Source organism: Coptis chinensis, chromosome 3 (genome assembly GCF_015680905.1).
Source record: "Coptis chinensis isolate HL-2020 chromosome 3, ASM1568090v1, whole genome shotgun sequence".
Classification (NCBI taxonomy): Eukaryota; Viridiplantae; Streptophyta; class Magnoliopsida; order Ranunculales; family Ranunculaceae; genus Coptis; species Coptis chinensis.
Genome location: NC_141458.1, coordinates 120212020 through 120226463, shown reverse-complemented (window position 1 = coordinate 120226463; position 14444 = coordinate 120212020). Strand labels below are relative to the sequence as shown.

At 34.6% G+C, this 14444-nt stretch overlaps 1 protein-coding gene and 1 long non-coding RNA gene across 14 annotated transcripts; both read left to right on the top strand.

The window, feature by feature from the left end:
- The first annotated feature begins 135 nt into the window (after positions 1 to 135).
- On the top strand, positions 136 to 5756 carry LOC147513757 (uncharacterized). Of its 13 annotated transcripts, none has more exons than XR_015215629.1 (7): positions 140 to 304; positions 394 to 441; positions 1840 to 2314; positions 2696 to 2783; positions 2948 to 3119; positions 3215 to 3399; positions 3500 to 5756. It is a non-coding gene; the product is annotated as an uncharacterized LOC147513757 (long non-coding RNA). The 13 variants fall into 13 exon arrangements; XR_015215627.1 differs by having other exon boundaries at positions 147 to 304; positions 2200 to 2314; XR_015215621.1 differs by having other exon boundaries at positions 137 to 304; positions 2200 to 2783.
- A 6708-nt stretch (positions 5757 to 12464) lies between these two features.
- Positions 12465 to 14444, top strand: LOC147513756 (BAG family molecular chaperone regulator 1-like). Its single transcript, XM_086596992.1, has 4 exons — positions 12465 to 13160; positions 13235 to 13491; positions 13575 to 13721; positions 13833 to 14444. Exons 1-4 carry the CDS (start codon positions 12899 to 12901, stop codon positions 14139 to 14141), a joined length of 975 nt encoding a protein of 324 aa, XP_086453118.1. The 5' UTR covers positions 12465 to 12898; the 3' UTR covers positions 14142 to 14444.

The following is a 14444-nucleotide window of genomic DNA, read 5'->3' as shown; positions in this document are numbered from 1 at the left end:
TTCTCCTCATATATTTGACGGTTGGGCTAATCCTGCCCTCAAATCAATACGGGCCTTGTTTTGAGGGCTTTTTCAGCCCATGGGCCGGGTCGGGCCGAGGGCTGTTTTGACAGCACCACCGGCTCTTCCTCAAACAAGTGGCTTCGATACTGCTGACTGGTTTGCAAAGGAAGGAATGGCGAAGAAGAAAATTGGATGGTATTGGGTGTGGGTAACAACGTCGTTATTATTCAGACTCCTTCTCATATATTTCCCTAAAGATCTCAACTTTACTTCTCCACGCTTCTCACTGGTCTCCGTCGCTGTAATCTTCTCTCGTACTCTCTCACTCAACACTATTAATGTTCCTTACACTTCTGATTATATATTTTTTTTTCTTTCTTTCTTGTGCAGTGGCTGAAGGTTATTGGTTGAAACAGTCTTCACTTTCACCTTACGCAGGTTTGCTTCTTTGATTTAATCAAGTGCATATTGTTTCTTTTATTTTACTTGTCAGTAAATTTGAGTGATGGGTTGTTTTGTAAGCCTGACTTTCTACTATATAGGATAGTTTACTGATTGTCACTTTCTCTTCTTGATAATGAGAACTTCAATACCCTATTCACTTTTTTCTTTTCTATAAAATGGGATTCATGAAATAATTCTCCCTAGAAATCACACATCTTTTTATGTAGTTTTCTATATCATCTTGTTTTGAAGAAAAAAAATTGTACCCGGTTTTATGTATTTTCTGTACTTAGTTTGTGTAATGGACTAATGGTATTATCAATATTATTTTTTGGGGATTATCATCCCTGTATACATACCAGTTTTATCAAATTGTTAATCTGCTATTGCCTTTTTTTTGCACACAAGTAAGGTTTATGTAACTGTGGTAATCTGCTATTGGCCTATTTGACTTGTTCTTCATTTTCTTTAGTTTCCCGAAGTTTTCTGTTTTACATTATTTATGTGATTTAGCCAATCAAAGCACACTAGCACAGGGTAGATCATGACGTTGGATCTATTTTTTTTTTTACACTTTTAATTATATACCATATTATTTTCTTATATTTATACCAAGGCCCAAAATATCGCCGATATATCCGATATATTGCCGATATATATTGTTTTTTTGGTACACCGACATGGATATATTCGATATATCTCAACCGAATATTGAATCCTTTTTTTTTCCGATATATATCACAATTTCTTATTTAACAATATATATTGACTGATATATACGATATATTCGATATAAATGGTTGATTTTGACCGATATTGTTGATTTTGACTAAATATTGTTGACTTTGACCGATATATTGATGAAATTTCCGATATAATCAACGATATTTTCGATATATCGACATACAAAACAAAATTTTGACTGGTCAACAAAAACATAGATATTTTCGCTATTTCCGATATATATCGGTTTTTGGGTACATCAAAATATTCATCGAATTCGATATTTTGGGCCTTGATTTATACATGGCTGTGTTGCATGGGTGTGGGACGAATGTCTGGTTTGGACACGGGTACGACGATTTGGACACGGCGAGATTTGAGAATTAGGGTGCTGTTTTGCTTGTGTCCGGGTGTGTCCGTATCCGTGTCCGCACGACACGGGTATGCGATACAGAGGAAATTAGGGCATACCCATGCAATATAGATACATGGTTTCCAAAAATCGGTTTTACTACAGATCCCAAGTGGTTTTTCAACACTTTTAGTCTTTGCCTATATCATGTCAAGATAGTTAATGAGTTGCAAGCTACCACATGAATTTTCCAAGGAATATATACTCACAAATCTGATTTTATTCCATTCATTGTCTTTCAAACCGGTGTGCGATAGTTTCACAAGTGCAACGAATGGAGAAGAGTTAGGCTAGTAAGACGCTGACAGAATTGGCATCAGAAAGAAAATGAATGGATCTGATAGGTGGAAGATAATGGCTGGGGGGTTACTTAGATATAACTATATAAGATATGGCATAGAAAAGGTTGTGACAGATGTCCTCCTCATTGACAAATAATGTGTATAGAGGTGGTGTGCCCGAACATGACAAGCACTGTTATGTTCCTGAGACATATAACTTGTTTATGAAGACTAAGGCACTCCTATGAAATTTGCATGTTGCTATGTTTATGCCTTCTTTTCTGATCGTCGTTTATAAATATGCTGTGTCCAGTTAGTGGTTTTTTAACAATCCAGGTCTGGTAGAACCCTTTGGTCTCACTATCATAGAGGGGTATGCACCAAGTAGGATGAAGAGATCCAATCTGATTGCGGTTTTGGAGATTGGCCTTGTGAAGCACTAAAAAAGAGAGTAAATATCTTAGACCCTCAACATTCTCATCCTCTTAATATGCATTTATCTGCTCATGTTATTTGTTTTTTATTAAAATTTTAGTCTATTTTTAATATCAAGGAACAACTACACATTCAATAGCAGAATTATAACTATTCCAGTTGATCAATCAATATAACAAGTTGTTGATGCGTGTTTCTTCTTTTAAATTATGCGTATGCTGATGCTGGTTGATCTTCCTGACCAGTTTCGTGTTCTTTTCTCAATGAGTTTCACTGCACAATTGGCAAAGAAAACGCAAATCAGTGAAGCAACATTCTCCTTTGATAGTACTTTTTCCTGATGTAATACTCTCTTCTTCACTATTTTGTTCTTTTATAATTCTCATTTTGTATGTAGGAAACAGAGAAGCCAAAATTATGGGCTGTGGTCTAATGAAATTGGAAGATTGTGCTGTGAGGCTGTGACGTATCTGGAAGAGTATCAGGTAGCTTCCAATTCACCTGTTCTGATGTTTTTTGGATGGTTGATCTTACTTTCTCCTGATATAATATTCTTTTTTTCACTATTTTTCTTTTTTAATTTTATAATCCTCTTGTCAGATTTTTTCCATGTGGTTGATTCTTTATTGGGAAACTCTTTTGTATATAGGAAACAAAAAGCGATTTTGGATGGAATTGGAAGATGGTGCTGTGACATATGTGGAAGAGTATCAGGCAGCTTCCAACTCGCCTGTCCGGATGTTTGTTCTCAAAACACACCAAAGTTATGATGGTTAAAGGAGACTATTTTTTTCGGATGGTTGATAGTACTTTCTCCTGATGTAATTTTTCACTACTTTTTCTTTTTTTATAATCCTCCTCTATCAATTTTTTTTTCATTGGTTTGATTCGTATTGGAAAACTGTTTTGTATGTAGGAAACAAAGAAGCCAAAATGATTGATTGTGGTTGGGAATTAGAAGATTGTGCTGTGACTTATTTGGAAGAGTATCATGCAGCTTCCTAAATCGCCTGTTCGGACATTTGTTCTCAAAACACACAAAAGTTATGATGGTTGAAGGCAACTAATTTTTTCGGATGGTTGATAGTACTTTCTTCTTATGTAATATTCTCTTTTCACTATTTTTTTCTTTTATAATCCTCCTCTGTCAAATATCTTCCATGTGTTTGATTCTTTATTGGGAATCTCTTTTTGTATGTAGGAAACAAAGAAGCCAAAATTATTGATTTTGGTCGAAAGGAATTGGAAGATTGTGCTGTGAGTATGTGGGAGAGTATCAGGCAGCTTCCAACTTACCTGTTCTGATGTTTGTTCTCAAAACACACCAAAGTTATGATGGTTGAAGGCGAGTGTAGGGTATGTACAAACCTATCTCATTTGCAACTGGTTGACTAAGCACATTTGTTGTGAAGTGGATGTTTTCACACCTTGTTGTGTTGCTATATGCATAGTATAAAATATTGTGAAATATCGCAATATCTATCGAGATTTCAGCAAGGGATCGCAATATGTTTAGAGATATATAAAATTGAAAATATCGGTGATATTTCAACGATATTGGTGATATTCAAAGATATTTGAGGATATTTGGCGATATTTTGTGTAGATAACAATTTTATTTAATATTTATCAGTATATTTCAAATAAATATAAATGATATATTATGATATATCAAGAAATATCCACAATATCTACTATATTTTATATATATCTACAATATTTGTATATGAAACAATGTAAAATATCCCCAAAGAGAGAAATATATCCACGATACATATCAAGAAATTGAGTATCGATAAATACCCATATCTTGATATTTTATACTATAGTTGTATGTCTTAAAAGAGGTCGTATGAAGGGTATATAATGTAGGAAGAGCCCATTGCTGACATAGAAAGTTGCAACATTAGTAACATAAATTGAAGATTTTTGCTCCTATAAGAAAATGAGATAACCTGATGGTCTATCCAATGTTGGTTGCCTCATTGGGAACACAAAGTATATTAACCTCGCATGCATGACGTCGAGTCCTGCTTTGGTGTGTTATCTTTATCTACGATTCAGCCCTTCTAGTTTCGTGTGCCCATACTCATACAGGTGTACTAAATTTCAAAAAGGAATCCCTTAAGTCAAAGACTTGTATATCTTTGCAAAATTCTGTAAGGTTACTCAATTTATATAGCTAGCTCTCCGTAAGCCTAGAGATAAATTTTGTAGTAGAATTAAAACGTTTGACCTAATTGTGTTTCTTGGTATAGCTGCATTGGACATGAGCATCATCATGCACATCCTTATTTCACGTGAGGCACCCAAGCTCCATTATCTTCACATGTTTGATTATAGGACTATTTTTCCCAGTTTTTTTTTTGGCAAGTCTGTTTTTAAATGAGATCAGTAACTCTTTGATGCTGGCGGTTAAATGAGATCAGTAACTTTTGATGCTAGCGGGGTTCGAGCCCCAGACCTCTGGTATCATCACCTAGAGGTTTTGCTGTCAGCACCCACAAAATTCCCAGTACTCTCACACGATTACGTTTTAATCCACAAAATCATTTCACTTCATCTACTTCTATATGGGCAAATTGGTTCAAGTTTAATGTAAGCATAATAATTTTTTATATAAACTATTTACTTCTCTATCTTTTGGAGTTCATAAGTTGATCACTTTATTTTAAGGTCTCATAGGTTGCGGGGAAAATTTTGGAATACTTATTGATGAAGGGATAGGTGCTGAGGTTAAGGACCCAAAATAGAAGGATTGAGTGTATTAACTATGTGATTCCCCAATACTATGGCCACGTCTTCAGATTGTGGCCATTTCTCAGATTTTGAACTTATAGCTTGGGCCAGGTGCCGAAGGAAGGCTGCACCCGCACAAGGGTTTCTGTTGTATTCACTTGTATCAGTTCTTAGGGATGCCAAAAAAAAGTTGCGAAAGTTTACAAATCATTATATCTTTTGTGTGTTTTAAATTCAGTTTTTTTCAGTTTTATGCTTCTCCCAAGTTCCATCCCAAATTTCAGGAAGGTTTTAGGTAGGGTGGTGTCTGTTGAGTATTCCCTTAGGGATGATGGTGAACGAGGTGACAGGTGTGACAATCCAAGCAGAGGTTATGGGGAACATGGTGATAGCCCGTATGACCGTTCCAGACATCCAGTGGCGTCGGAGGAGTTGACAAAGTCCGATTATGGTCGTGCCAGAAGTCCAGTTATGCAAAACAATGGTCCATCATACTACAGCAAAACATCCCTGAATATGTTAGATATCGAAGGCAAGTTCAACTGAAGTTTTCCATCTTTGTTTCTTTCGTTTTCCCCTTTCTTTCGTTTTAATTTATTTTTTAAATAAAACAAGTAATTCATTCAAATGAATTGTTTGTTCCAATCGCCTTGTCAATTTTGATGATTCATGACTATCAACTTGTACATATATATTATAAATTCGGTTAATTAGCTGTCCATATTGTATTATTTGATGACTAAACATATCAATCAACTAGTTGTTTTCATCCTCAGTCGGCATAAATTGAATACACTCATTATGAATTTGTCAAATTAGTTGTTTTCAATTTTTTTCGCCATAACCACCTTCATTTTCATAGTATATAATACGGGGCCTTCACCATCTTATAATAGACACTGCTCGTTTTTATTGCAATTGCTTACCATGTGCGATAGTGCGGTCCAACTGAAGAAGAAAGAAACCAAATTCCCGTCCCGATCGATTACACCGTTCCCTTCAAATGAAGTAGTTTTGGCTTTTGATTATTCACAAATTCATTTCACTAACTTAAATATCCTAACACTCGGATATGAATTTCTCTAGTGTCAAGTAATTAATTATTGTTCACACTGCTGTAGTGTTGAAATATATATACTTTTCCAAGTGCGACTGTGCAACTATAGTGTAAATTGTCTTTTCGGTTCTAAGTTATACTATATCTTAAACTATATTGTTTGTTTTGAATTACCATTTTGAGTAAAGATACTTTGAAGATTCTGGTGAGCTTCTTTGGTTTATATGTAAGATGATGTGGCTATTCTGTGTTTAAATTGTATCTGTGTATCCAATATTCCAATGTACAGCTGAACGAATGAAATCCAGCTGGTTGTGATTTGTGACTGCTTTGGGTATGATATGAAAATATATTCCCACCAAACTTACTTTAAAGAATTAACCGAGTCATAAAAGGGGTGAAATCAAAATTATGACTGAAGTGCCATATATGAATTTTTACCCATTAAAAGGCAGAAAGCGTCGAAGCATAAAGTCAAAAATCATAGTTCGGAATTTCAAATTTTCACCAAATATGGCAAAATCGGTCAGAAATGTTTAATGTCCATTTGGAATTTTAGACATTTCGACTTTATATTTGGAATTCCATTTTTTTGAAAAACTAAAATTTTAAACGGAATTCCAAAATTTCATTCAGCGGAATTCCGAAGTTTCACCAAATATGGCAACCGGTCAGAGTGTATATGTCCATTGACTCCATATCTTCCCACCAACTCCAAATTTGACTGTTTTTACCACCAACACCACTACACGAAAGAGTAATAGATTCAATTTAAAGCTACACAAGAATACAAGATGAAATATGTATGGAGGTCTGGACTCTGGAGCTGGAAAGAAAAATATTATATGACATACTTTTGAGGCAGTATGGCAAGCTCATTGACTCATAGCTACATGGCTTGCAGAGCATCGATGGGGCAAGATAATCGTCCTCAGAAAGAATGTTACCATGTCATGGTTTTGTTGTGTGTTGAGGGAAGTATATTTCGGTGACGACTAACTATGAACACAATATAATGGATCAATATACTGGTGTAAACCCCAAAACTGGAGACGGAAAAATAACGTAGTAGCACAACTGGCACAATTTATCTCATTCTTGATAATAAATCCGTCACCGGTGACTATGGCCTTACAGGCATGATTTCATTCAGTAAATGTCTAATTTATATTAATAGACTATTAGGACATTACACCAAATTAAGACTTAGCTCTCAAGGATGAGAAAAGGAAAAGGTTTTGGTGGTTGTAAATGGCTATTCTTCATGAATATGAAGATGCCTATGTATCCAATCTATGTATTGAAAGTGGTAGTGAAGTGTGAGTTAGTAACTCAAGTTAAAATCAATAAGAAGCAAACTACACGTAGTTCTTGGGTGTTGGTTATTTTAAATTGAGTGTTATCATATTGGGTTTGGGCTGTTGATACCTTCTTTTTGCATAACCAATTTATTAAAACGGAGAAGACGTTTTGCTTTGGCAGGAACATTGGAACGTTATCAATCTTCCGCTCATATCCCCTTTTCTTGCGTTTTCACTTACATATAAAAACCAGGCTGTGCAGCAGTCCAAGACACACCAGTTTTTCGCATCTTCTCTCCTTAAGAAAAACTTCCCTCACTTATAATGACAGTATACTATCAGCCTCTAGTTTTCTCTTTCGGTTTTGATTTTTTTGTTGTGCAATGATAATCAAGACACTTACAGAGGATGTTGTATCCTGAAGGTTCAGTGTCTGTCTACACCAGGAGGAACAGACCCGCAATACCTTAAAGAGAGCAACCTAGTCCGCACCTTAGCTTCTAATTTTCATTGTTGTTTTGTGTTTTATGCAGACTATTTTCCAACATTGGGGGTGGCTTTTATAGGCATTGAAAATGTGCATCGATACGACACGTGTACTGATGAATACAAATGTGCAGTTGAGATGAATGACATGTTTTCACAAAAACACGTGGGTAGTAGTCATAAGTGTTCATGCTTGTCTCAGCTGACATATGGTGTAATGATTGTGAGTACTCATAATGATGATAAATGTTTGTAATGATTAATGTATTACGGTGGGAAAGAGATTTAAGAATAATTATGGTAATAATAACAGTGGCAGGTGATGATGTTGCGAGATCTTCTTAGGTGACGACTGCCGAGTGACGAGTGTTTGAATCAGGTTGGTTATGATCGATTTGGAGTAGGAGGTCTCTTACACATTCCATGACGAATCAGTAATCTTATTGAAAATAAATAAAATAAAATAAAATTTGTAAACTAATGTATCTTTGCTGGGCCATCACTGAAGCCGTCCATAGTTGGAGATCAATTGCTTAGGTAAGGGACAAAACTATCATTACCAGATACTTCAAAAGCTTCTATAGTTGCTCATTGCTACATTGAACTCCTAAAAGAGAACAAAAACGAACATCTTTACCAAAAGGAAGCCCTACATAAAGATTAGAAATCCTAACTCTTATCATTACACAATATAATTTTGTTTGCTTGTGTCCTAACTAGACCAATTTTAAGTGTCGCCATTTCTATGATTAGTCGATTTTCGTTGCCACACGTAGTAAAATGTTTTAGAAGACTATTAACTTCCACTGCTTTGCAGATTTAGTGTTAAAATTGGAATAGCTGATCGAGTTCTTGTACTTCTTCGGTTCTACCCGCCATGTTAATGTCTTGATCACCGTCAATACAGAAAAAGACAGTATGATGTGGTAAAGGAATAAAAATCAGGACTTTGTGACTTGTTAACCTCCAAATCCTCCAATAGAATAAGATCTAGAATGTACTTAACTTGAGTACGTAATTATAGCGACTTCTCTGTAGATGAATGTATTACTTCTTTTCTTACTTTAGGTCCTTCACGACAATCTCAATTTCCTATAAAATTGTACCCCTAAGTTCTAAGGCACTAATCCATACCAACGCTATTCATGATCCACAGAAAGGCATTTTTATGTTCCCTAATCTGAACGGCAAAGTTCTAGACAAACACAAAATTAAAGTGTTATTTGTTCTGTAGGTTTTGCTTGTTACCTAAAATGCCTATGTGAAAATTCATTGAAAGACCAAAACATTCCATGTGAAATTAACAGATTATTAACATCTAATTTTCTTAACTTGGACACGATCAATTATCACATGTTATTTTCAGTCCAGTTCTTTCCTCTCTCTCAAAGTCAAAATACCTTTCATAATTTAATGGAAAACAATCTTAATATTTAGTCGCAATAAGGTACCATTAATTTGTATAACTTTAAACCTTCCTCTACAAAATTTCATAACCACACAAACACAATTTGATGGTTATCTATTAGTTTAAGGACAATCTAATTAGACAAAATCTATACCTACATAATTTTTATGTATTTGGTAGTCTAACAACTTGATAGAATAAACCAAAAAGTTAGTTCTCTTGTCCCTTGTCAAACGGGTTACGACCCATTTCCAAGAACCCTACAAAACGTAATAAGATAATCACAGATTAGCCAATCGACCAACCATATTTATATTCTACTAATATTGTTATAAACGCGTGTTAGGCCAGCTTTTTGATCACGTACATCACAATCTCATCGTCACAACGTGCTACAACTAAAGAACGGTGCTGATATTTCCACGTAAGCAATTTGATCGACTCGTGATAATCGTGCGTTGGAGTGTCGGTGAGTGAGTTAAATTAAACTTCAAAAAGAGACGGCAGAAAAAAGAAAGCAAGTTTCCTCGGTTACCGTAACAGATGAATGGCATGGGCCCGTGACACGTCTTATGTTCAAAAAGTGTGACTTGAACAACTGGAATTCCAGATTTTGCTTGGTTACCAAAAGAGAGGTTGACGTGTCTCCTTACTTTTAAAAGGACAATCGCTTTCTATTGACAAATTTGTCCCCCTGTTTTAACAGCATACCAAATTGCAAGTGCACAATGCCAAATTCCGAAATTCCGGAATATGTAGCTTATATATCGTCATAAAATCAATAAGTTTTCCATTAGTAAATAGTTTTGCATTGACCAAAATAGTCTTATAAAAACTATTTGAGATGCCTCCTGTCTTACAAAACTATTTGAGATACCCCTTAGTAATTGAAAATGTATATTCACATAGTATTTTACATGTGTTATACTTATTAGTACCCTATACTTGCCAAAATATTTTCAAGTGGCATTCAAACTTTTTTGTAGGCCTAATTGTACAATGAACTTCAAATTTATTACGATTTGATTAATTTAGACATTTATCTAACTAAAATGTCCATATATTTTTAATTTCTAATTTTAATTTGTAACTAAGTGTATTTTTTTTATCCACCACTGGCACCGCCACCAACCAAAACTTTTATTTTTATGAGGGGTGGATGAAGAAGATAAATAACTATTATCGGATGACTAATAACCTAAGTGACCGGGTGACAATTTAGAAATTTAAGACATAAGGACATTTTGGTTAGACAAGTGTATAAAAGTATCAAATCGTATGAAATTGAAATTACGCGGTACAATTAGCCAAAAAAAAAGTTCCGTACCAGTGTACCACTTAGACATATTTTTGTAAGTACAAAAGTACTAATAAGTTAATAACTATGAAAATTTATTTATTTACAAACAAAAATGTATTATATGGATTTTTTTTTGAAATACAACAAATTTGTAAATTAAGCTAACCTATGACAATGTGTATTTACATATAGTAGTTTAACTATGACAATTTATATTTACATACGAGTTGACATTTTCAATTACCGAGGGGGCGTTGTATCTGAAATGATTTTCAAAACATAGAGTATCTCAAAAAAAATCTTATCAAACAAGAGATATCTCAAATTAACCCAAAATAATTTAGAAGATAACTTAATAAAGAGATATGTTGAGTAGATGGTAAAGTTTAAGGTTTTGGAGTGTTTGTAGAGATTATTAATCAAAACCACATTGGATTCGTCAAATACATAAACCGAAATAAATATTTTCCAAAATAAGATATCAAGTTTTATTTTTTCCAAAAAAAATACCATATCATCCTCCAAACCCATCATTGCAAAATGTAGATACGAGGTATCAAGTAATCAAGATATGAGACCTCTTTCAAAGTGTATTGCATTTCTTGATTGGGAACTTGTTCAAGTTTAAGTTTTAATATGATGGTTGATTAGTGTAAACAAAAAAAAAACCAAACTGGTTGAAATGGTGATAAAACCTAATACCAGCTTAATCAATGAAGATGGGAATAACAACAAAGTAATTAGAGCATTTCCAATGGGAGACCCAAGTGTCAAAAAACTATTTCTAATAGTGTAGGTAATAACAAATTAGTTGATAGAAAAGGTTAAAAATTTCTCATCTCGCTATTAGTTGATAAAAAATTTGGTCAACACTTGAACACATGTCTAAACAAAAAAAAGTTCGGACGTCACTTTCTCTATCTAGTTGTGAATTTACAATTTGAAAATTTTAAACTGAAATTTTAAACTCAGATGACCACTTAAAAGTGACGTCTCCAATTTAAAATCAATTTTTTTTTTTTTTCAGTTAATAGCAATAATTTACAATTGGAATTGTAAATTCCTAGTAACCTAAATCCATGGACCAAAATATCACCGATATATCCGATATATATTTTATATCCACCGAATATAGAACTTTTTTTTTCCCGATATATATATCGAATTTCCGACTTTATATCATATAATCGAATTTCGATATAATCGATATATATCGGTTGACTTTTTTTGACCATTTTAAAATATAAAATCCGATATTTTTATATTTCCGATATATATCCGATATTTCCGATATTATTTTCATATATCCGATATTTCCGATATTTTAAATAGTTTGAACTGGTTACCAAAAAAATGATATATCCGAAATATCCGATATATATCGGTTTTTGGGTACACCGATATATTCATCGATATCGATATTTTGGGCCTTGCCTAAATCAGCCTCTTGGGAGATTTCATTTTACCAAACCAGTAAGTGGAGCTTGCAAATAGAGCCGAAACACCAAGCGTATCCTTCAGGCTTCAGCACCAAAAAAAAGTATTTGGATGATTGGATCCCCATCCCCAATTCCCCATACAAAACTTCTTCCAGAGTTCCAGCACGAATTATCTAGTCCTTTACAGCCATTTCCTATGAAACACAAAAATAGCCTTATAGGCTTTATATAGCTGAATAAAACAAGACATATTTATTCGCTTAAAAAGTAAACAGTAAGCCGTGTTGCAGACTTGAAAGATTTGAGCCAAAAGATTCTCGAGTCCTCTCGTACTAATTTTGTACAATAGTCAATACTACTTTCCCTGAATTTCTCATAATTACAATTTTCCCTCAATTTTTTTTTTTTTTTCTTTGGGAGTTGGGACAGTAGTTTTGGCGGCTTTGGTTTTTTTTCCCCCAGTTAATTAGTTTTAAAACTTGATTATAAATTCATCTCTTCTTCTCGTGTGTTAGCACTTAGCTGTCCATTCATTCTTTAATTATTTTTGACCTTCTTCTTCTTCTTCTCCACCCTTGTTCCGTATAAGAAGAAGAAGAAGGAGAAGACAAATATTTATATTATTTTTCAAGATCTCTGAAGAATTAATTTGATTACCAATTGTGGGGTTAGGGCTAATTGAGGGGTTTATGTATGTAATGATAGTTTGTAATATTTTAGAAACTGGGGTTGGCTTAAAAGGCAAGAAATGGTGTTCTTTCTCTTTGTCAGAGATCTTTACAGAAAGTATGCTCAAGAGATCTGAATTTATTCTATCCTCATTTCTGGGTTTTCTTCTTTAACAACAACAACTTTCAAATTGCACTGAAGATGATGAGAATGAAGACAGCAAAAAGCATGGAAATGTCACCCAAGAAGAAAATAATATCAGTATATGGAAGAGAAGAAAAACAAGAAGAAGGATCTGGAAAAAAAGTCGAATGGGAAGTTAGACCCGGTGGAATGCTTGTTCAGAAACGTAATCCTGATTCTTCAGATCAACTCTCCATTCCACCTTCTCCTACGATCAGAGTCAGAGTCAAACATGCTTCTTCTTATCATGAAATTTACATCAATTCTCGTGCCACATTCGGTAAATTTGGTGTTTTAATTGTTGGAAAGTTTTTGTTTTGGTTTTGTAATGAGTTGGTTTTATTGATGGTGCAGGGGAATTGAAGAAAATGTTGTCGGGGCCGACGGGATTACATCCTCAAGACCAGAAATTGTTGTTTAAAGATAAGGAGAGAGATTCAAATGCTTATCTAGACATTGTTGGTGTGAAAGAAAGATCGAAAATTGTTCTTGTGGAAGATGCAACTAGTCAGGAAAGACGGTATCTCGAAATGCGCAAGACGGCCAAGATGGAAAAGGCGGCCAAGTCTGTTTCGGAAATCAGTTTGGAAGTTGATAAGCTTGCTGGGCAGGTATATTTATATTACCATCGGTTTTTTTACAACTATTAAGTGTTTATTGTATTGTCTGTAATTTGTTGAATACCATTGGGTAGGTTTCAGCTTTGGAATCTGTGATCACCAAAGGGGGTAAAGTCAAAGAGACTGATGTTTTGAATCTGATTGAATTGTTGATGAACCAATTGGTTAAATTGGATGCAATAATGGTCGATGGAGATGTGAAACTGCAGAGGAGAATGCAGGTATTTTCAATGTCTATAAACCGATGGAATCAAACTTTGGTTTGTTCTTATATTATTATATATACTTTTGTTATCCCCTAAATGATTATTGAACTATTCTGGATATTGAAGGTTAAGAGAGTGCAGAAGTATGTAGAAACACTTGACTTGCTCAAGATTCGGAATTCCACGCCAAGTAGCAATGGTGGTCCTCAAACCCCGAAGCTGACTGAGAGGAATTCAGCTGGTAGAAATCCAGTGCCAGTCCAACACCAACAAAAGCAACAGCCGTTGTTGCAGAAGCAATCTGCGGCTGGGGGAGTAGTGGTGACTACAAAGTGGGAAACATTTGATCCTGCTCCACCATTGATACCATACCCATCAACCTCTGCTGCCACGACGACCCCTGCTAATAAGCTCACTTGGGAATTTTTTGAGTAAGTCATTCAACAACCTGTACATCGCATTCAAACACGCACGATATATTCTGTTTGCAGCAGGGGTTCGAGTTCTCTGTCTATGTGTGTGTATTTGTGTTTGCCTTTAATTGGATTGGGCATATTTTGTCGATTCTTTTCTGTATTTAGATAAAGCATCGCCTTAGCTCCCCCTTTCATTTAGTCCAGCAGAAATAAGTGGGGTTGTGAAGATAGTGTTATCTGATTGTTCATTTTTTGAGTTCATTCACCATTTGTATGTGTCGAGAGTTTTTCAAATGAGATAGAATCATACGATATTTGTATA

Bases quoted from the DNA above. Each gene is read 5' to 3' on its own strand.
- LOC147513756 (XM_086596992.1), top strand. From the start codon at position 12,899: ATGATGAGAATGAAGACAGCAAAAAGCATGGAAATGTCACCCAAGAAG. The intron at 13,161-13,234 runs GTAAATTTGGTG...TTGATGGTGCAG, and splicing joins CAATTCTCGTGCCACATTCG to GGGAATTGAAGAAAATGTTG. The intron at 13,492-13,574 runs GTATATTTATAT...ACCATTGGGTAG, and splicing joins TTGATAAGCTTGCTGGGCAG to GTTTCAGCTTTGGAATCTGT.